The sequence below is a fragment of the Plectrocnemia conspersa genome, unplaced genomic scaffold (assembly GCF_051122295.1).
Source record: "Plectrocnemia conspersa isolate PC_06_02 unplaced genomic scaffold, ASM5112229v1 ptg000010l, whole genome shotgun sequence".
Lineage (NCBI taxonomy): Eukaryota > Metazoa > Arthropoda > Insecta > Trichoptera > Polycentropodidae > Plectrocnemia > Plectrocnemia conspersa.
In genome coordinates this window covers 13,504,030-13,529,354 of record NW_028277174.1, presented here as the reverse complement: position 1 = coordinate 13,529,354, position 25,325 = coordinate 13,504,030, and the positions used below count along the sequence as shown (strand labels likewise).

Here is a 25,325-nt window from a genome sequence, read left to right as displayed (position 1 = left end):
TACTTTTATATTATATTAATTTTTAAAAAATACATGTAAAAAATCTGGAAACAAAAATGTTATCAATCAAAATTTCCGATTAAAGAAAATAAACCGAGGCGTTATAAAATCATATTATCGTCTTTATGCGACATTTAAGGAAGTAAGCGTCGTTAATTTTTAAGACTAGAAAATAACGCCGTCGTTTACTTCCATAATAAAATAAACGTCTCCTGATTGCAGATTTCAGATAACGGGTATCTACAATCATGAGTCACCTTCCTCCATATTTTCAGCATGATCACCAAGAAAATGAAATAATCAACACTGGCAATTTACGCAACGTAAATGCTGTTATTATATGAATGGGGAATCTAAAAATAGCCCTTAAAAATTTAAATAAATAATATAGTAAGAAAATATATTTTTTCTTATAAATATTTTGTCAGAAGTAGTAAATTAGATTCATATCCAAGAACCTTTCACTGTCGTAAATGTTTATAAAACGTATTTAATTTATAATTAAATTTCCACTTTGTTATTTAATCTTCGCTGCAACGGCGTCGCGACGCCTTTTCTAAACCGACCAAAGCCCCTAACGGCTCCGGATCACGCACCGCGACGCGATATTTGTATTTTCATAAATTCGCTTCAGCGTCGGCATTTTGTTCGCGTAATTGGACATAATTGTTTGGGGGCACGTAGCCGTGATAAGGGCGCCGTAAAAGACTCGGACCCCCCCCCCCTCCCATCCATAGCTTTTTGTCGCTCATTTTTTATATCCTTTATCTGTTTTCGCCAATAAACTCGAAACGTTTCAGGTTCACGGGGGACGCATAAAAGCGGCGGGTGAGGGCGGAATGATAGCACATATTCCGGCTTTTCTCCGGCCATAAATCGCGACAGTCGTAAACGTTTTAAATACCTGAAGGCCCCCAGCCTGAAGGTGACGTCGTTATTTTTAAGACGAGAGCATTACACACGCATGCGAAGATCGCCTAAATATTAAGGGTCGATCCCTAAAATTATATGTGAAAATCTATTAAGAGTTTCTCCAATATATTCTTCTTATTATGCATTCCTTCTATACAATGTTGTACATTTATTTGTATACTTTGATATTAATAAAAATTAGATATCCTGTCTTAATTTTAAAAAAGCATTATCTATAATTAAAAAAAAAAAGATGTATAGATCTATAAATTAAAATGTAGGCTATAACATTATTTTTCTACTTTATGTTTACTACCAACATTTTATCGAATTTTTTTTCTATAAATGAGTTTAAAAAATAAACATATATCCGTATCGTGTGCTTTAGAGATAATAGTAGAGGCGTAAATTTTGACATTTCTTTCTAAGTTATGAATAATGATGAAATGGTCTCTTGAACTGACTGTGTTAACGAAAATCGAGTCACAATTTGTATGTAAAAAATAAAACAAAAAAATGTTTTTAATATAAATATAAAAAATCTTGATTCAAATATTATATTATAAGCTGTATTATTAACTTTTTGTTTTGGTTTTGAGGATATTTTAATTTTTTTATTTTTTAAAGTTACAGTAATTTCCATCATAAGTTGTTGAAAATAGCAAGCAGTACATTTTTATATTAACCAAATATATACTATTTAAAACCATTATTTTTATTTTTAAATATTAAATTATCTTATTTATAATAATATGTAGTTCACGCTTATTTTAATCGGCACGATAGACGAGTGGCTCAAGTCGCTGACTACTAACCTAAAAGACCTGGGTGCAAATCCTAAGCAAACCTAAATGTTTTTCGTGTCTGGGAGATCGGAATTTATGATTTTTGTGTAATTATAATTCAGATTGATCAACACAGATTAGGTATACCTATATTTTTCTAACTTCATAAATTAATATTGTGACGATTAATTACCATCGAGTTAGGTCGTACATATTATGTTTCGAAAATTCTTTAAATGACCTTAAAATATCTTAAATGTATTAAAAAAAATATGTTTAAGTATTGCTAGTTTTTGAATCTTAAAGATTTTATATACATCAGGGTATTAAACGTTTGTTGCAAAAAATATTATTTATGTTGAAGCTACACGTTTCAAAATATTAAAAACGAATTGAATAATTTTAATGATTTCAACAAAAATTAGAAGATACAATATAAAGAATGATTTTGTAATTGAAATGTTATATTATCCTAAAAATATTATAATTGTACAATATATAACAATCGCAATAAATCGAAAAATATTATTATACTTCACAGAAAATATTATACTTCAGAAAAAAAATTCACGTAATGTATTCAGTATAGCCGTAGTGAGTTTTCGCATCGAATGTCGTTATCATCGATCTCCATTGTAGGGGTGTTAAGTTGTTTTGTTTTCGTCCGGGCCGCGCTCAAAAACGGTCCCGTGAAACTTTTCTAAGTTTTCCGAACAAGTTAGTTTATCTGCCATTCGCCGAGGCCGCCCTGGGACCCGTTCTGGGGGCGGATTCCAAAATTGTTTTCTTGAAATCTCCAAAGGCTTCTTCCTTTATCTTTTGCTATAAAGTGATTCGAAAGTGTCCGCAATCTGACAGGCGTCCTAAAAACTCATATTTACGTTTCAATTGAATTTAAATATTATATGAAGTTGAAATATGTTCATCATTTCAATATGAGATGCACACCCAATTTAAATTTATTTTTTATCGCACTCTGTTGTTATACAGCTATTTACTTTTCAGGCATATAATCATCCATGCATGATTTATGTCCGTCACATATAAGTTGTTGTACTTTGATACATTTGAAAGATAAGCCTCACCCAAGGCTGTATGTAGCGTCAGAATGATCCTTTAATACCATATTCATAGACACTGATCGTGCATCGAAAAGCCTCTGGAGCATACACCCTTTTTTGAAGACTTGTCAGTGCAGATGAAGGCATATATAGCCGTCTATTATTTATGTATAACACCGGCTACTGGGTTTATACACGTTTCGGCACTTATACCTCGTCAATAAATTATAAGAGTTAAGTTTATATCGAAACGAACACGTGCCATCTTTGGTTTTATTCCTAGACATGTTTTTTCAACATAACAACTATCGAGCCGCAGAGAAAGCTTTAGCAGTTTCCTTCTTGATAATTTTCAATGTTTGGTTACCCTCACCAGGAGGCTTGTCTGCAAAGTGAGCCGCGTATTAATTTTAGTCCACCCCCAGGGCCGCGGCGTGCGCTTCGAAACGGGCCGGGTATTACTCGGTAATGCCGTAAACAAAGATGAAATTAATGATGCGCACAATGAAAATCCGTACAAAACCGAGTTTATGTTTTAGAGCAAAACAATGGGGGCTTTGCACCGCCATTTAGACGGGTTACTAATCTAGACGCCGTCTCCGATGCAAACAGCCGCCCGGACCCTTCAATATCGCGCCCTTGGGGGTCCGAATGTGTTTTATGGAATTGTATAAGCGTTTTAGGAGTCTTAGAAACTGTGATAACCCCTGACGGTGAACTTTTTTAAACAACTGTAATGATACGATCCCATTTTCAACAACCTATTGCATTCATACTACTACAATCATCTGATGTGTTTATTTGTGAAACTCCACGGTATGGTTAAAATAAATATTATAAATAATATTTTTTTTTTAAAAGTCAAGATATACTTATTTTATTAGCATTTGTTAATATAATTATATATTTATAAGTTAGCCATTGAAAAACATAATTATTCATTCCATGAGCATATTTTTGCTTATATATATATATACATATATGATGTAATTTTGTAGTTATTAATTTTTAAAGTAATTCGTAGTATGCTGCGATATGAATTCCTAAAACTGCATCAACGTGTATATCTGAAAAAAAAAATTTTAGTAGAGATTTTGCACGGCTTAAAGATTCCAGAGTAACTTTGTTTTTGGGTTTCACTTAATTACTATTGCCTTTGAGTAACTTTATTGAGTAACTTTGTTTTTGGGTTTCACTTAATTACTATTAAAGTATTTTTTAAATTTATATTATCCTTTACATATATTTGCAAAATAAAAAATAAGGTCTTCATTTACAAACTCGTACATTAAATATTTTGTTGTTTAATAAGCTTAATTTTATTAGTTCTGCCTTTGGCGTTTGACTTTATTTTGTTAACCATTGATTAATATATAAAATTAAACAAGTTAAATATTTTCAAAATATTATTTTATTTCACATAAGACAAATAAATTAAATTCAACATTTTACTCTGTAAATATAGCAAATTAATAATATCATTGTTTGAAAAATACATAAAAAAAGTTTTAAAAAAAATTGATTGTCAAGAATTGTTATAAATAAAAAACAACATAAAATCAAATAAAAAGAGCATCAGAATTTTGCATTATGTGGTATTAGTCGAATTTTTTTCTTATTTGATAAAAAAATATTTATTGAAGTATATTAATAGAATTTTTAGTGACACATTGCCCTAAATTGATTCAATAAATAACCCACTTTATAGTTTATAACCAAATATTTTTTCCGGTAACAATTGAAATTGTCAAAGTCGCAAAAATGATTTAGGGAATTATCAACCAGTGCGTTTTATTGCGCTACAATATGGCCCACGAAGACGAGCTCCACGTGAATTATTCGACCTCTAGTATATTTTTTTTATTAAAAAAAGTATGCATAAAATATGTTTTTGTGCCAGCTGAAATAATTCCCGGCTATTATTAAACGGCATCATGATAAATGATGCACTGGTCTGCGGCCAACTGGTTATAAAGCTGTCACAGTCAAAACATTCACCCCTTATATCCTTCAAGGGTGAGCGTTGTGCGATATTGACCTCTGGGTCATTTTGACCTCAAATGTATACATAAATATGTTTTTTGTTGAATGGAATATTTTAGAAGTGACCTTTCGTGCGTTTAATCTATTTTACAGTATATTTTCAATAAATTTGTTTTTATATAAATATATTTCCGGAGCATCCTGAAAATTGAAGTTTTTTCGCGCAGACGTTTTCGTAAAGGGTTAAAGTTAACAAAACACGTTAAACTTCTTTTTATTCCACCCGACTCGCTCGAATTCCATTACATTTTCCAAGAGCAGACTCTCGAGCGTTGAGTGACTCGTATCCAAAGTTGCGCTGACTCATCCCTGGAAACACTAAAAGATAAATTATGGTCCAAAGATTAGAGTACGGCCAATTGATTGTTTAATAGCTGCGATCGTTTAACTTATTCGACAGATCCAGCCCCCGTCGTTAAGATAGAAAATTTAAGCCGAACCTAGCCGCTAATGCGACTTTAATCCCCGAATATTATCGGACATCACGGATGCCCCGAATGGTATTCCGCCGAGGGCCCTGGGGGCCTCCGCCGGGGGCCTGGTCGCAGTATCATTAGGAAGGTTAAACGTAATGCCTTCAAATGAAAGGGGTCACGAGTTATGCGGGATTTGGGATACGGATTGGATATGCAGCGAAATTGAATTTAACTCGGGATAACAGGATTTAGGTGGAAACGCTTTTTTTAAAGGGACACACAAAGAGGGTAACGTTGACGTGCCGTCTGGGAAGGTTAACTTTGAAGGTTTTGGGCTTGGGCCGTGTTCGTCTGCTAATGTCTACCAGTTCCCGCCGCCTAATGCGAACCTTTTTTTTATACCCCCTACTATTATATAATATATGTTTTCAGTATATGCTAGTACTTTAATGTGTATTAAATTCTGGATTTTAATATTCAACTCACGCCTCTTCAGTAACACTAAACTAAAAATAAAATTAAAATGTTTTAATTTTATTTCAAAAAGGTTTCGTTTCGGAGAATTTTCGGCTGGGATCCTTGTCTCGTACTATGCTACAATATAGTAAAACAAACTGTTATTTTGTTAATTATTTTAAATCGAAGCTAAAATTAAATTTGAACCAAAATTTACATAAATATGTATATGTATATTGCATAAAGATGATCTTGAGTAAAAACTCCATTTTAAGTTGATAATAATTTAATAAAGATATTTTTGATTCATACAACTGTTACAATTTTTTATTAAAATCTCACAACTATTTTTAATCGTTAAAAAGGGCATTGTTAATATTTGTATTATTAAATAAATTAAAATCAACTATTTATGTATTTTTCAATTTTGATGATAAGAGTTTACTTAAAACTATTAATGTATTGTATCATGTAGTTGATTTTTCACTGTCTACAGTATAATATAAAAAATAAAATTGAGCTTTTTAAAAACAATTTTGATCTATTAGTATAAAATATTATAAAGCACTTCATAAATTCATAATAATAGTTTTAATAATCACCAATGTAAACATCAATCTTGTGTGTATTTTTAAAATAATACAGGCATAATAAAACTCTTTTTTCTGTGCTTTTTTAGAGTTTCATACGTAGTATATTTCATCGAAAAAATTTATACTGAATTATTTTTCACTGAGGTTTTTACTAACATGGATTTTTTGTGTATAAATCTGTTTTCATTATTCAAAACATACTTTTCGATTCTTCATACAAATATATCCTTACATTTTTTTCTTCATTATTTGATATTGTAATAATTGAAAATAATAAGCATTCGAAGAATCTAGCATCTAGCAATTAAACTTAAAATCACAAAAATCCATCATATAATAAGTATTCTTAATTAAATGCTTATTAGAAAATACAGTATTGAGAGTCATTATTTGTTTATGGACATTTTTTTTATAAAAGTGGTAAATAAACTAGGTGTATAAAGTATGGCACAAGTAAATCATTTAATTGAAAAAATATGGTTAATCTAACCATTTGTCTATCCGGATCATCAGGTTCTTAGCAACTATTATTATAGCTTCAAATAAAAAAATTGCAAATATAGTATTGAAAGTTATCGAGGATTTTTGGCGTAAAAACCGTTGATAAGTACTATTATATTCTCATAATAAATTAAATAATTAATATAGGTGAATTATCACTGAACATATAAAATTTAGGATCTTTATTGGATTTTTAATATCTGTTATCGTCAATCAAATATTCCAATAAATAGAATCAAAAGTAGTACAACTATCATTATCTTTTATTTAAATAAAACTATATAAAATATGAAATATTGCATATTTATAAAGTTTTTTTGTTCAGAAGTCAGATAGTGTGTAGATGTCGCAAAGATCCCTGCTTCAATTATCTAAAACATTGATTTTATTTCGCTACACATGTTTTTGTTTATACAATTTATAGCTTTACATAAAAATTCTATAATATAGTACCATAATCAATGACAATAATCAAGTTGAAATTGGCTTGCTTTTGTACTTTACAGTAAAAACCAAAACTTTTAAGTAGAGTTAGGTTATATCATTATTAATATTAATTATTAAAATTAAGTAACAGTAAGATTTTTTGAATTTATCTAACTTATTTTAAATACTTACGGTTTCTTATATAAAAAATTCATAAAATAAATAGTCACTTAATGTTTCTTGTTGCGATTTTTAAAGTTTACTTGATATTTTGATATCTATATAAAATTATTTTCAATTGAGTGTTGGTTAAGCACTTTTGCCTTTTATATATAAAATATGAACACGTATAACTTATTTTTGTAAGCTAACGTTACTTTATTTATATTGCAATATTGTCTATAAAATTTTAAGTAAATTAATTTATAAATAAAATATTTGTATCCAAGATTTTACCTACAGATATTTAAAATAAATTAGCTCACTTTAATCACGTGTCCACATTTACTACACTAGTTTATTTTGTCACTAGATTAACTCAAATGTTCTTTTTGGTCCTCTAACTATTTAACGCATACATATTGAGACTTCATTGTAGATAGAAATTTTTGAAGACCATGCTAGAATGAAAATGTAAATTCTCACTAAACAAAATGTCAAGATCCTTTGTAAAATTTTCCCATTTGGAAAGAATTTTATAGCTGATGTAGATCATTGTTTAAAGGTTGCTTTTTACACTTGAGAATAGCGACGACCCATTCGCTCCATCTTGGGCACACTTTGCGCCGACAATGGAGCTGCACAATGATGCGTTTAATTTTCTAAGTGCACCCATATATTTCGGTTTGTATTATTATCAAGCGGGCACCATACACGCCCGGGTCGTGTGAAGTGTCTAGCGACGCCGGTTGTTTATACCACCGGCGCAACCCCCGACATAAATCCGAGGCCAATATCGTAAAACACCCCGTACACGTGATAAATAAATATGTTACGGTTACGGTAATGACGTATGAAATCATGAGTCGGACGCGGAACGCCTCGTTCATAATTAACGCGCGTATAAAGATTGCCGCGGCACCTGGGATTTTGAACGTGTCGGGGGAGGCTTTGTTAAAACAACGCCCCTCAACTCCCAAACCATCCCGCTCTCGAATAATTTAGTAAACGACGACATGTGTTCGACGCACGCATTGTGTTTGTGTGCGTAATGCATTCACAAATTAATTAATTGCGTTTGGGTATTTTTAATTAGCGGTATGGTGTCGGCGTTAATGTGGTTATGACGCGGATTAATAAAATGTTTTTATTATGATTAAAACTTACGCGAGAACGTGTTTAATGTGTATACATTCTTTATACGTTCATAAAACCATTAATTTGATATTATTATTACGAGAATTTTTGGGTAAGGAAATAACAATTAAAAATTAATATATCGCATACTAATAGTCTTTTCCAGAATGCGACTCAAGAGCTAAGAATTAATTGATCTAGACTAATAAAAACTTTATCTAAATGCATGAAGACTTAGAAGAGAATATTATATAATACATTTTTTTTAAATATATTAAAAACATTGCATTCCTTACTGGATCATTAAAGATACTTCCATCCCAAAATAGAGGCACAGGCAAACATTTTGTAAATAAAAATTTCTTAAGCTCTCAAATTTGTTAGAAAAAAGTTTGCGAATCAAAAATTTAAACTTAATTTTCACCTCTAAATTTTCGATGGATGAAGGGTGCGGTGCAGTGAAATCAACGTGAGTAATTCTCGCCCGATGATTGCACCGGGTCGTTGCATTAACAAACGGCCGAAAGCTCACGACGCTAATTCGTTTTCACTAACTCGATTATTACTCCCCTAACGCGCTTAGCAGACTTCGACGCCGACCGGTGCGATCTGTGACACAAATTGTATCATTCCTGTCTATCTGTCTATATTTTTTTTCATCCACCATTATAAATCGACTTTAACACACACACGACCATTAATATAAATTGCTCGCGCGACACATCAATTTAATTATTTGAAAACGCAGTTCAATTACAATTAACGCTGACAGTTTGCTAGCTCTATATGAAATGCATTAACAATGTTTTAATAAGCCCTTTGACGGGCACTGCACACCTTTACGTGATTATCGAATTCATATTTTTACGCTGACGTTTTTTGATGGACGATGATGAAGCGCTTTTTAATTCACTTAAAACATGATAGAGTGAACGCATCGGTTTATAGAAAAAAAATGATCAAATACATTACCTTTTTCGCTGTAATGAAATTTCGCGTACATTGTTGGTTTAGCGAAATAATTTCTCAAAGCTCTGATAATCCAGCGCGATTGCACATTTTGTTGCAAGACTTTGACAAAGTTTTCATCTAGCGATATAACCTGTGCATATCAAAAGCTTTCAAGACAAAACGTCCGCATACGTGAACGTCTCGCGTACAAATGTTGTGCAAATAAATTCTGGGCGAATGTATCAAAGCAAGATGTTAGCTTATGCGGAACGCTGAAGATGCGCCAAGATTTATCAGTCATCTCAGTTTTGACTGCTGGTCTTTGTTCGCGCTTCAAGTACGTTGATCCTATGATATTTTATTGCGGTTCTATTATTCAAAACATCATTGTATGCAAAGTATTGACATTAAAAACCTGCACATACTATCTTATGTTTCATCTTCTTATATTATATATTAGCATTACAAATTAAAAATTGTAAATAAATACTAATTATTTTGATAATGCAAGTACTGCTATATGACGCCTTCTATGGTTTAAAAGAATAATTTATTTAAAAATACTCAAAATATATACAAAGCATTATATGCACAATATAAATTGAGCAATTTGAGGCTTTCGCTTTCGACTATATATACCGTTTTATAAGGCCCTCCCTGTCGGAATTAAAGACTGATGCTCCGCACCAAGCCGGCCATAAAGTTGACAATTAAAGGCGCTCAAGCTGTGAAATGTTTTCACACCAGAGACAGATACAACAGAGTCTGGGAGATAGACATGGGAGGAGGAGGGTTCTTCGGATAAGAAGAGCCGTAACGTCTGGCAGAAGTGCTCTGTCTGTGTATAGTAAATCGCGTAAGACCCAGAGCCAGGCGACGGACAAATGCATGTGACACTGCAACCAGGCGACAGATATCATCAGCCGAAATATAATTTCAGGAGAGAGCTTTAATTGGATAGTAACGCGAAGTTAATTTAGTGCCGGCGCTCTGACTCACAAAGGCAGAAGAGCCTCCGGGTCTTCTGAGTACGTGCTTTGACGGTGCCAGTTTGCCGGACTGCGGCCCTTTGCGACTGTCGTTACTGTTTTATTTCTAATTATGGACGTGAAAAATTCTTGAAAATTTGTGTGATATTTTAATGAATATAATGTGCTTTAAATTATTTTTTTATTAAAAGTTTGCAAATTTAATTTTCTCTAACCGCATTAATATTCTCGTCTACAGAAACAGTTTCGATGAGTAAATTTCAAAACATTTAAGCATAATATGCACTAATTGCTATAAAATGTATTTTATATATATTTTTTTAGATTTTATGCTTAAAGTCTGAATAGCGTAGTTCTTAGAATTTGGACTAATAACTTTAAAGTGGCGGGTTCGAATTTATACTTATAAAAATTCAGACTCAAATTTTTATTAATAAAAATGCGCTATTTAAAAAAACGGCTTGATCAATAAAATGACATCAATCGATTAAAAATATTAAAATATAATAATTAAATATATATATATATATATCACTGATTATTATAATAAAAGTCTGTTTGACTAACCAGTTAATACAGATTTATTTCATTATAACACATTGGGCTTACACCTGTCAAGTAACAACGGAAAATTAATAAAAATAATAAACTATGAAAAAGCTACAAAATCCCATTGTAATCTTTATATAGATATTTACATCGTAGCAAATTATTAGATATACTCATAATTTTTTTTATAAAATATTTAACAAAAAAAATAATGAAAACGTTTTTTTTATCTTTGAGGTAATTAATTTGTTTATTGACTCAGTAGCAATTAAAATACGATTTTTTAACTTACCTTATTGGATTGAATATAATTTGTTTTTTTTAGTTAACGATTTAGTTAACTTATTACAAATATTTTTCCACTAGTTTAAGTGTTACAAAACTATTAAATATACTTAAAATATTAAAATGTACCTTATAATGTATTTTATATTCAAATTTTGTCAAATTGCATTATTGTGAATTTAATATACAGCTTGAATAATGATTAAAAAATATTTTTTTATCTAAAGAATAACATTTAGTTATTTTTGTTTTACTGGTTTAGCGTTATTATAAACGTTTAAATATGTGTATAATTAAATGTTTGTTAATTACAATATATATAAGTATTTCTATTTATTATATTTTTTTGAGTAGACAACAAAAATTAACGAAAAATTGATAACGACTAATAAAAAGTTTTTTTTTAAATAAAATAATCACAATAAATTAGCGCATATTATTCCTAATAATTCTAAAGTTTCTTGTTGTCATATATTTTTTCGGTGAATTCTTTATTACTTTCTTATAAAAATATTTCAGTTTTACAGATATAATGATCCATAGCGAGCAAAAATTATCTACGTACAAAAATAAAAATTAGTTTTTGTACAAATGTAACCCAAGCTTAAACTTTTTTTGTCATTTACACTTATTTTTAAAAAAATAATAAAAATCTTTTGTATATAAAATTATATTTAAAGTAATTTTTATTGTTTCGCAATGCTAAAACGTATATATTAAATTGATAAAATATATTGATTGGAAACTCGTGATTATTTCATATTTCAACATATTTATAAAACTTGGGCATATAAAATCAAATACTTAGAGCATTGTCCCTAAAGTTATGTAATACTTTTGCCAAAACTCCAAAACTCTCATTTAACTTCTTACAAAAAGTGTTGGAAACTCGTTAAAAGCAGGAAAATAAAGCGTATGCGAAAAGCGCGTAACGTCCGTTGAATAGAAACGTTTTGGTCCCCTTTATTATTTTCCGTCGGTCTGTTTATTCTATTTTTATTTATATTGTGCATTTTTTCTTTCTCGTCCTAAAAATAAAAATAAACTCTACGGTTAGGATCGATACGCTTTTTGGCAAATCTCTGAATTTACGCAAATTAATAGCTTTTCAAACACAATTTAAAACTCCAACATCGGCAACTTTTCGATTTATGCGTAGGTCTTATCGCCGACCCAGTGAAGACCGTCCCTCTGAGCCCTCGACTCGTAAAGCTATTCGTAATTCACTTAAAAACTTACTCACGACGCCCTGGGTTCTTAACCTTCGTGTAACGAATACATTTTTCGTGTGTTGTAACGAGTTTTAGTCTATTAAAATACATATATCAATCACAAATATCTGTTCTATTTCCAATCCAATATAGTACATATTTTATTTCTGAATTAATTACACATACGATATAATAATATATCATTTTTTCTTATAACGATATCAATATTTAATAGGCATAAGCGTTCCGTTAATCTCATAATCTGCCTATACATTATGTGTACAATTCCACTCGGGGTATTATATTAACGTATAGCGTAAGTTGAGGGCATTTTATGAAATATAATTAGATTTCCACAGGGTAGTCGTACAAGAGCGTCGATCCTTTCTAAGCTATAATCCCCTCCAGCTCGGCCCTGAAGATCCTAACTTAGTTTAGTCTCTCCGCTTTCAATTATCCGTTTTTATCCTCGAGCCTATCTCCAAACTGCGTGAGTGTACTCGAAATCTTTAAGAAAAGTATTTATGTTGGGGCAGACGAGAGTTTGGCTTGTTTGATTGAAAATATCTGATTACGAGGCTTACCGAAAGGAAAACAACGCTTGTGCAAACTTATGCGATCAATTTGTTAATGTTGTAATATAAATCAGTTCATCGCGCATTCCGTTGCTCGTTGCGGTGCCAAGATTGGATCTTTTTCATTTAGCGCCGAAATTAAGCGGTTCGCCAAACTATATAGATAGGCTGTGGCTCCTTTCGTCAAAAACTTCCGCAAACCTTTCCGCTCTCGGCTCTTCTTTATGCAAATAATTAACTTTGAACTGGCCCTTTATTCACGGCGAACCCTTGCGTTTAACGGCTTTGCCGCGTATTCATACTAACCCTTTCGCCCATAACACTATACATTCAAGACACGTACGCCAAATAAAAAGCGGCAACAATTAAAACGCAGCTTAATCTATGTGCGTGCTCGAAAATATATAAAGTGCTCCTCGGACGAAAAAAATGCGCTTCTTACTTTTAATTAACGATGTAATGGTCCAGATTTAAAATTATTATCGTACTTAAACATCATACTTAGAGTTTAAAATTATACCAAGATGATGATGGTATGGTTAAATTTTTTCAAATACTTTTAAAGTATCTTACTAGTGTTGAATCATTTTAGGTAGCCCGTTACTGTATGTTATTCTTCTCCTTTCATTAAAAATCGAATAACTATACATTTAAATTCTCAAATTATTTGGTTAAACTTTTCCATTTTGGTTTGACGTTTCCGAATCTGATATTTGTTTGACCTTTCACATTGAGTTGTAGTAGGCGTGTGACTTATGCGATCTTTAATATATAAATATAGAGAAACAGACTTATTAGAATTAACATTTATTAATTTCAAAATTGCTCTTATAAAAGTTATTAAATATACATATATTACCCGAAAAAAGTCTGATTTTACCATTGTTTGAATACACATTGTCAAAGAAATCGTTTTATTTTAAGAACAATTAGTTACTTGAAATACAGACGATACTGCAAAATATTTACAATTAGTTATTGAATCATGCACATGCCAGTATCGATTTTATTTTATCGTTATCTCAGATTAGATGCAATATATATTTGTAAAACATAAGATTCACACAGCAAACCGTTTTAAACCAATAGCATTATATTGTTAAAATTAAGAAGTTTATAAAGTGGAAAAAAAACTAAAACTCATTTGTACACCAATTATTTTCACAAGTGTTCTTCAATTATATATTTTTTAAGGAACTCTTGTTTCAAAAGTTTTTTTTTTCAATATAATCCAAGCTTTAAATTGTTATTACAAGTTTTTCCCGGCAATGATTTTCAATTATGCGTTGATTACGCAACCATTGTTTCCCTCTGCATTTCCCCGTGTAATCCAATTAATTTCGTGTCCCACTTTCCCTTTTCGCGGGGCGCGAAACTCTTCATCCCCAGCCTCCCTAAATTCGCATCCCCAATTCTATGGGGCTATTGTGCGACGTTTTTCGTATTCCGCTCGAATTACAAGATAATTCCACTAAACAATTTGGTATACACGCAATAAACTGTTTTCTTTCCCGGACGCCTGCCGCGGCCTTAAAGTAAATAGAGAGAGGGAATTCTGGACGAGTCCTTTAAAATTGCGCCCAAAGGACTCACAACTCTCTCGTCGCGATAATAAAGCAAAGTTGTTGCCGTTTGCGTAATGATTTTATTTTTATTTACGTTGTTGCGCGCGTAAAATTTCAAAGTGTAAAGTTACGTCTTGGAAATAAAACGTAATGCGAGACAATTAGCGCCTTCCGCGAGATTGACCTTATAAATATATTACGTGCGCCAACACGATAGTCAATCAAACTTAATGATGCATACATTCTCTTGGTAACCATACTATAAAATTTATGATCTTTAGAAGGTTTCACTCGAAAATTTCAAAACAACTTAAGGTTAAGTAACCGACGACGGTTTTGTAGGGCGTATACGGGATCGTATTGTACAGAATACATACCTACAGGATGGCGGTATAATAATACTAATTAATAAATTATTTTATCTTAATACTTTTTAAGTCATACCATATTTTTCTAGAAATATAAATCATTAAAAAAATCTTTTCATTGGCATGTCAATAAAAATTTTAGACATCAAATAATTCAAATTGCCCTCTATGCACAGCAATCTTATGAACTAATTATATTATATATATATATATATATATGTATTATATATCGGCAAGCTCATTAACTTCAAACTCATATTTTTTTGATTAACTTATTTTTTTATTTTATGACACATAAACCATCACAATAATGGAGTTTAAGATTTTAAAAACATATGTATTTTATTTTTATTTAATTCCAAGTCATTTTAATTCAAAATATTACAAGACTTACCGAAAGAAATGCATCTTTCATTATTCGTTCTAACAATGTCATCTGCATATCCCAACACCTGACATGCTAATTTTATTTCAAGACCATATTAAATATATACTATGTATAGTAAATTTATTTTATTGACTTTTAATTATGTAGAATAAACAAATCAATAGCAAAACTTTATTGCCACCCTGTGGGTATACATACAGCAAGTAAATCCACAATAGGTGTGCAAAAGCGTGTTACCGTGTTTTCGTTGTACGTTCGTTAAATATGTAACGCGTTTTAAGTCTATGTAAATCAATTTAATTACGCATCCATGTCTTTGACGCGGTGGTCCCGCGTTTCCGAGTAAATTTCGCATCTTCATCAGGCACTTGTCACACATCATTCACAACAAACAATGCTCCAAGACACTGGAGGGGTCGTGGAACCGAACCACCCCCCGATAGGTTCCCAGCAGGCCAACAACGGAAGGGTGGCGCGAACTACCCTATTATCACCCACTAGTCTGTGTGTATATGATACACAAAGAAAAGTTTCACATGTGTCGGCCGCTTCCCGAACTCTATCTATCTCTCTGGTACTCTCTAGCCATTCCAGTGTGAAATTATCTCAATTTGCAGACTCATTAGTGTGTGCGCAGATATAGTTCAGCGGGTGTCGGCTCGAATTTGGACATGACGCTTAAATATTAGCGTGATATATTACATACAAAAAGTAATGAGTTTGATAATCATTTTAAATTTATATTTAGATTTATGTACTAGAAATATTGGAAAATTATAGATCTTTCGAGCACTCCTTTATTTATTTATTACCATATTCACTATGAACCTCAATATATTTTGAAACGCTAGGAACTACAAACATTTTGCAATGCAATTACAATAATATTGTGTGGCCAATAACGATTGAAAAATGCATTTTTAGTACTAACCTTTTAGATTATACGGCAAACTCAATCCAAGCATGCCTTTAAATTATCCATGATAATTGAGTTATAATCAACTATTTTAGTAATGTATTTGTTATAATTTTTTTAATAGAAAAATAAAATAAAATAAATGTTTTCATATATCAAAGCAATAACCGTGTAAACTTTGCACAGACAAAACAGATTTTCAACCGTGTCGAATCGCATCAGTTTTGCATAACGCAATAATGCATACTGAATATATTTCTACGATGCTTTAAAAGCGCTATAAATATCTATTTTGTATTTACCGTAGGTATAATAGTTATTATCTTAATTAGTTTTTACTATACAAATGTGATTATTATGTAAGCATAATTTATGTCTAATTTTTAAGTACAGTTTACGCGTGGGATTTGAAAAACAAAAAAAAACATCATGGGTGTTTCTGTTATTTTATTTAATTTAAATTACGAAATAGATATAGACAACAAAATTGTAATAATAATTAAATTGTATACCTTTTGGCATTAATATTAATTGGAGAATATGAAATTTCGAACGATGGGAGATGGTTTTTCGGCACACACTTTTTCATGTAACCGTTCCGATGATTTGGAGTATATTTAAGAAATGTTTCAAGAAAATTAATTTTAGAAAAAAAAAGATTGCAGGGTAAACATTATGAAGAACTTACCTATATTTGTATATGTATGTATAAACATATGAGATATTTAAAAGTATATATGTATATAAAGAGAACAAGTATTTTCCCTTACTTTTCAAAATTGTTAATATTTTAGATAAGGACATAAACTTCATCCTCTGAAAAATAATAAAACAGTGTTATATAGTAAATACATTGTTGCAAAAACTATAAATAAAATACAATTAAATGTTGTTAAAAAACTGATATTATTATTCCTTGCATTAGTATAAATATAGCACTGATATAATCACTACATTAAATTTAATCATATATGTATATTGAAGAAACACGTCTTTAATATACATATATGAATAAATTTCGACATTTACTCAATTATCCTAATTACTGATTTTGTCTCAAGCTAAATACTACAAAACTAAGCATTAAACTAGCAGTAGAAAATTTGCTATCTTAAGATATTGAATTGCAATAATATTAATATCACATATGTTTATTTATATGAAAAATAAATTGTACGTGCTATACAAATTGATCAGATTAACGGTATATGTATTTTTATATAAGTCAGTTTTTAAAATTCATGCTCTCTCTATATATAATAATTAAATATTTTTTAATCAGCGTCAGTAAAGCCTTTAGACATTCGTGGCGCAGCTCATCCCAGAGGTGTTCATCGGAACGGTTTGGTGAAAAACAGGCAAAAAGCGTACCAGTAAAGGGCTCAAGTGCCTGGTGATGATCAAGGCGAGGCTGCAGGTGTGTTCTTGTCTTGCAGGGCGCGAGGCAGTGCGCGAGGGCGGCTTGGCAGGCGCGAGGCGGCGCGCCTAGGTGAAGGGCGGCCTCCGGCCCACCGGCCCACACTCCGGGGCAAGTAAGACCACACGAAACGACCGCCACCGCCCATGGACCACACTTTTGGATTTCCATATACTACATATACCCGGACGTATCCTAAGACTATATACGACTATATATATGTATATACGATGGCGCAATCCGACGGGTCGGAGATATATCGACCATCTGTTGGACCGAAGCCTTTCCCACACACTCACACATGTATACACATCTGACTTCCTTCCGAACATTGAGCGGATTTCGATAGTGCGTAGAGATTTGCCATTGGACCGAAAAGGAATCAAATCAAAATATTTTTTTTCTAATATTCAACGAAATTAATTTGTTTTTTTTTATTATTTTTATGTATGTTAAATAATTACCTTCACTTTTGATTTAAAAAAATTAACTAATGTGACTTTGACCCTACTATTTTGACATATTTTCTATGAAGACGTCACATTTTTAAATTGTATTGTAGATATAAATAAATTCTGAAGATCTATTATAAGCACTTTAAGTAAATGTCTAAAAATAGCTCGAGCAAAATGTACTTAAATGGACTGATAAATTTGCCTGTGAAAATGACAGGTTATAAAACGATCTTATCACAATTTTTAATAAAAATCAGAAAATTTTTAGTCAGGTCATCAATTAGAGCTTAATATAAAATATTGAAATGCGCCCATATTTGCTTAACAATATTACAATTATTATATGATTAACATGTAGAATTATGAACTAGCATTTTTTTTAATACCACATTGAATGGTATTTTAGTATACTTTATTAATAATACATTATATTAAATTATATGTTGTATTGTTTTATTTTGGGATAGATTACATATAATAAAAAATAATAACGTAATGTTAATGTTAAATTATTCTGTAATTTATCACAGCTAATATAATGCAAATTATATTTCTATTAAAACTGATTAGAAAAAATACAGTATTCTTTTATAACTTTGACCAATATATTGATTACTTTCCGGTCCGTAAAATTAATAGGACATCTCAACATAAAAAATATTAAAATTTCAGTATTTTTCTCCTAGTTTTATTTTGTTTAATACATCTATGTCTAATGGAATAACTTCACATACTATGCAAATATTCATACCATATAAAACCACTAAATTTCATAATACAAATTTAGCAAAACTCACATATTTGTCCATTATTCACTAATTAACATAAAATTTTAACAACAAAATACATTTATTCGTAGCTTCTTAAATAATTTGTGTTTGATTTGTATTTGATGTTAAATATTTTTCCCAAAAAAATCATATAAATTAACATATTTTTATTCTGGTACTTGAATTAATGAAACAGATCAAATGTACTGTTTTATAAAAAGTCTTAAATTAAATCGATCTTAAAGTTTTTTTTATAAATATTTGATGTAAAATTTCCTATATCTACAATAATTAATACTACAATCGTTATTCGCTCTAATCTAAAACTTAGATTGTCCCCAATGTTTTGGCTATGAATGTGATGAAATTTGAGATCTTTGCAGAAGTGTATTTACTCTTTATATATATTTTCATAAAAATCCAAAAGTGTGACCATGAGTTGTGGCCTTATGTTGTCTACGATGTCGTTCGTGCCCTAGGGTGTTGTTCGTGGTGTAGTGATATAATTTGTTATACATATCGATATGATTTTGATTAATTTATGTTTAATTTATCATTTAAATTTATGTTGTGTCACCAGCTAAAGCTCGATCGTACTGTGGTTGTATGTTTTTAATTTTAATTTACTTTTGTGTCTCACTAGATTACTCTTATGCTTAATATGTTATATATTCTCACGTAATCACGATGGGTGTGGTGATTCTATTATTTAATATTATTTATTCAATATTATTTTTTCACAGGCATAAGATATTAGATAATAGCTTGATGGAGTGACATAGATTTTTATTTGTTTATGTTATATTATAGTGATGTTTATTCATGGCGCTGTGGCTGTTGCATCATGCAGCACTGATAAGGATGAAGCCTTCGTATCAATAATTTTAATATTTTTCATACTTAACCGATTATTTTATTAACTGTGCATCGTTAGGTAGTATTTTTATGATAACTTGTTGTTTTTATTTTGTCTATATATTGTAAATAATAGTTTAAATATTATGTAAGTGATATGATTAACACGTGTAACACTCATGTACTATCATTGCATATGTGTATTAGTAATACGTATAAATATCATATAATCGTGATAAAAAATTCATTATATTTGGAGGTGTTAGAACTTTAATTATGTACATATATATATATATATATATATATATATATATATATATATATATATATATATATATATATATATATATATATATATATATATATATATATATATATATATATATATATATATATATATATATATATATATATATATATTTGTCAGGCTAAATAAATAACTTTCGTTGACAAAATATGGTAAGTGTCTCCGGAATAGAGCCCCGCCATCTTGAACCCCCTCAGAAGGTTTCAAACAAAATAATTTTAATAAAACTTCATCTCCATCTGCGCGGACAGTAATGACGCTCCTTTGTAAATATTAAAGATTATTAAAGAGCAAACAATAAAGTTTTGACGGCAAGAAGTAAGTTGGAAACAAAAACGCCGCTGGCTGGTCTTCAAACCACCCCCTAACCCAACCTCAACCTCAACCCTTCGCGGCCACACTGAGGGGTGTGGATGAAGAAGTTTCAACTGGCATTTACCAAATTATATTCGGGGTCCATTATTTAACCGCCAGGTCTCATTTGTAATCGCCAAACCAAAAACCTCATTCTGATTGGGTTCTTATTATTATTATTTTTTATTGTGAAAAGTATGCGCTTATATCGTATACGTGCAGCTGGTATAATAGTAATGAGTTCACATTTAAATGGCATTCCAGCTCAGTCATGTTTCCTCCGTCGTTGGAATCCATTATTCATAGTTATCTATTCGAAGTTTCTCCTTCAAAGTTATGAATTTATAATTGCTAAACTCTGTTCGCTGTGTTGCGGGAGGTTTGAGCTCAAAGACGAATACTCGTGCGTGTGCAGCGAAAAATACATCTAATTCACAGACATGAGCTCAGATAACCGCATTAATTATATAACATAATTTAACACAAACAATGGCGAGCCACCTTCAGTGACTTTGCGATTCCTGTGACCTTCCCACATAATGCATAAGGTCAGCATTACTGGAGACGTTGAAAAAAATCAATCTCGTGTCTCGCCAGAAAAAATATTACAATTCAGGAATCGTTGGTAATTCGACATAACTTGCTGTTTGACAATGCCTAAAGTACATATTTACAATACAGCACTTGGCTCCGATGTCAATATTGAGCCTGAGATTGTTATCACACGCCGTTATGGCCCTAAAACCACCCTCGTGACACCCAATTACATGGTAATGAAGACGTGAACAAACACACATTCGTGTTTAAATTATTATAGAAATCGTGTAAATAAATACGATTATAAATCAGGATTGTGTGACTGTAGTTTTGTATGAATTATGGCATCTTGATTAGCCAACACAGTGTCTCTCATCTACAGTGACAGAATGCCTAATAAATTTAATTCTACTGATATGTGTTATACATTGTCTAAATATCTACAAATTATAATTAAAGATACATGTAAACCTTGATAAAATATTAATTTGTTTAATATTCTTAAAATATGATACACATATACTGTTTAATATGTGTTTTATCTATTTACGAATACTATTAGATCCCAAACTGTAAAAGTATTTAATAGAGATTGGAGAAAACGAAATTTTATCTAATGGAACCATAATATACTATGTATTAAAAATCTCTAAGCAGTTTAAAATGAGCTAATTATTTTTAATAGTAATAATTTACCGATTAAATACAATTCTTAAACAGCTTTCCTGCTTATAAAACATTTCAGTAATACTAATATTGATAGAAATAAATTAAACACTTTTTAGATTGGTAAAGTTATAAATTCTAATTAATGAATATTATCATTATATAAAAATAAATTTTCATAATTTAGAAATTTAGGGTGAGATATAAAAAATATATAATTGAAGATAATTTAATAAACAATGAAAGCACATGGAACTACTTTTTAAAGAGTTATGTACAATATTTTATAAACATATACATTAGCTTAACTTGAAGAGAAGCAAGTGGTTTTTTTTTTAATTTATTATTTTTTATGCTCTAACTGTTTACTTAAACAATGTTAAATTTGTAAAGAAAGTTTAATATAAGCCATTTATATCAATGTCTGTATAATATTTATTTATATATTGTTATTTTTTGTAGAAGTAATCGTTTATGAGTTATGAGCATTTAAACAAAAATACTTGTTTTAAATACATTATACAATGTTATTAAATTTAACTGTAGATATAAAGTGTTCTTACATTAGACGTTTTTTCTATGTTTCCCACTCTATTGGCGCGACTCTGCTTTTACAAAGCTGCCGAGCTTAACCTTCTTAATTGACTCCTTAAATCTTCTACAAAATGCATTGTCTCTATGTTTTTTCCTTTTCGGAAAATCCCTCTTTTCCAGCAACCGTTTTTACACTCTAACGATCAAAATATTATTGTGAACTTGCACAAGAGACATTCTTTTAATAACATCTGGGCGAAAATTTTTCGCCTAGCAAAAAAATCGTAATGACAGCGCCTTTCGGCTCGATAAATCACCCCGTGGACATTAATGAACACTACAATTTCCGCGTTATAAATCATACGGCCGGCGGCGGGAAAGGGTTAATGGAACGAAACATAAACAGAATTATTCAAGTGAACACAGACATTTGTACAATTTCACATTGTTCCGTTATTAATGACTAATTGAAACGGCACCTGTGAAAGGTGAAACCGAGGCAGTTATTAAATTTATCTCGCCGAGATAACTTCATAACGTAAATATCAAGTGCTCGCGAATTAATTTGACTTTGCGAGACTCGATACCGATACCAGAATCGCACACACCGATCTAACCGTTTAAATACCGACAATGTGTGACTTGGTATAAACTCATTTTTCATACATGATATTAGAACGCAATCTAATTTCAATTTTAAATTGTTTATCATTAAAATAGTTCATATATTGTGATTCAAAGTTCATGCAAGCGTGCTTTATATACTTCAAATTTTTACATAATTAAAATAATTAAGAACTCGAGCAGAAATATGCATGAATTTTTAATCTAGCTATTTTTACATAAATGTCATTAGAGTTGCGATATTAATAATGAATTTCTTAAATACGTAGTAATTTTCACTGAATGTAGTTAATTGGCATTGCACGCAATTTAATTTGTTGATTTAATTTTCACACAAACATACATCATAATATTTATTATTTACAATATTTTATTACTATGAAAAAAAAACGTATGAAAAAGTTCGTGAGCTTCAAACGCATATTATATTTATATAGTATATGAATATATTATATGTATTATTAAATGGCATTTATGTTTGATTTTGTCAAATAATATTAAATTATTTAACACATGTTATTATTATTATTATTATTATTGTCAAATCATTATACATCAATCAATCGTAGGTACTGCAGAGAATGTCAATAGTCATCAAATCACAGAAACACACCATGTATGATATATTATATTATATTATATATATTTATATATATATTGTCAGTTTACCACTAAGCTTGAATGGTTATTGTTTTTTTGTAAAATTGTTTTTAATGTTCGTCATTCCGTGTGTATGTCGTCAATAACGTCGTCACACACATGTTGGCGTCGAGTTTTGATTTTTGTCTTTTTGTTTCTTTTTTGCATTGCACACACGACGGTGTCTGGGTGAGCAGACAGAAAACTGTTCGTTGGCATGCTCAGCAAGCAACAAACTGAAGAAGATGTCCGCCAACTTTTCGCACCGTTCGGTACTATAGAAGAGTGCACGATCCTGAGAGGGCCCGACGGGACTAGTAAAGGTAAGTCCAAAAACACGTACACATTACCAGAGGAAACTCTACTACTTATCCACTATCAGTACTTTGTATTCCCAGAACGTCGCGAGACGCTTTTTCATACGTGCATTAACGCCCCGTAAAAAATCCCGTTAACGCCTTAAGCATCGGCGGGGCGTTATATCGGTATATGGTACTTTTAGTAGTTTCATAATCATTTTTATATTATGATTTTTAGTTCTATTAGCGCTTTATGATTTTAGGCATACTGGCACATTACGTATGTAGCATCTTATATATTACACCATTATAAATATTTTTATATTGATATATTAATATAAATATTATTAATATTATTATATAAATATTCTATTATAAATATTTTCATAATATACAGATATACGACTTTATTAAAAATGGAAAATAACACTACAGCTGCTAAAGATATATTGATTTAATAAACATTCGTAAAATTGCATCATTGGATTTTCTCTCCAAAGTCGCAATTTTTAAAAATTGTAGTAAGACATATTATTTCATTACATAATCCTGATCATAAATAATTTTAATGGATTTTTTTATTTGTGTAAGACAAAATTTTTTAATTAACTAAATCTTAAGCTTCAGAAAATAATGTCAAAAAATATTACAAACTATTTAGTAAAAAATATGGTTTGGTATTTCTTACATAATAATAATTTTTCTATTGTGTTTTAATATTTTCACAAAGAAAATATATGTTTCACGGATTACTAACGCAGAAATAAAGAATGTTAATTATATAGTAGGATCTGTATCTCCTGTATTAAAATTCTTCCATAAAAAAGATTATTAATCTATATTTTGCGAGAATTTTCATTATCAGATAATAGTATTTAAAGTATTGAATTAAAGCCCTTAATCGTTGAGCGACAATGTTTTAAATTAATTTTTAGCTTACTTCAGCAGCAATTAAAAATTGTTCAAAAAGTAGAAACATTTCTGTGTATTTTTCTTGTACGCGTTTTAAATATATTAAAACGTTTTTAAAAACCACAGGGCCACTTGCAGGGGCACAGATTTTAAAGATTCTTATTTTATTTTTTAGTATTACATTTTAAAATTGACGCTAAATATAACGGACCATCATTTGAGAATCACTAATCTTGATTATACTTCGAAATCAATTTTATTAGTTATTAGTATTTAAATGACTAGTGAGTAAATTTATTTTTAAGTTTTTAATTTATAATCATCGATTATAAAAAAATTAAATAATGAAATAATTGTTAATCTGTGTATAAGCTATCAATATATTAAAATTTGATGCAAAACAATTTAAATAACTACGCGTTATAAATCTACAATGACGCACAAAATATTTAAAAATATTATTAGTGTTAAGCTGTTTTTATGACACGATAAAATATAAAAATATATTCATGGAGTAATTTTTGTAGTTATTTTATTATTAAAAATAATGAAAACAAGTGTATGTTTAAATATTTGACACAAACTAAAAACTATAGATATTAAAAAAAAAAATTAAAAATAGTAGTTCTTTTATGATTAAAAGTTTATTTTTGGAAGAAATTTTCTCACT

At 30.2% G+C, this 25,325-nt stretch overlaps 1 protein-coding gene across 9 annotated transcripts in view; it reads left to right on the top strand.

Annotated features, from left to right (window-relative positions):
* bru3 (CUGBP Elav-like family member bruno 3) overlaps positions 1-25,325 on the top strand; it is a 731,908-nt gene that overhangs the window by 560,377 nt on the left and 146,206 nt on the right. For 4 of the 9 annotated variants that reach the window (XM_088194154.1, XM_088194155.1, XM_088194158.1 and 1 more), the window contains one exon: positions 23,642-23,767. The exons of 3 other annotated variants lie outside the window; for them this stretch is intronic. In XM_088194154.1, coding sequence (XP_088050280.1) covers positions 23,642-23,767 — 126 coding nt within the window. Of the gene's footprint in view, positions 1-17,722; positions 17,819-23,641; positions 23,768-25,325 lie in introns of all 9 variants that reach the window. 2 more of the 9 variants (XM_088194161.1, XM_088194162.1) reach the window with 1 other exon arrangement.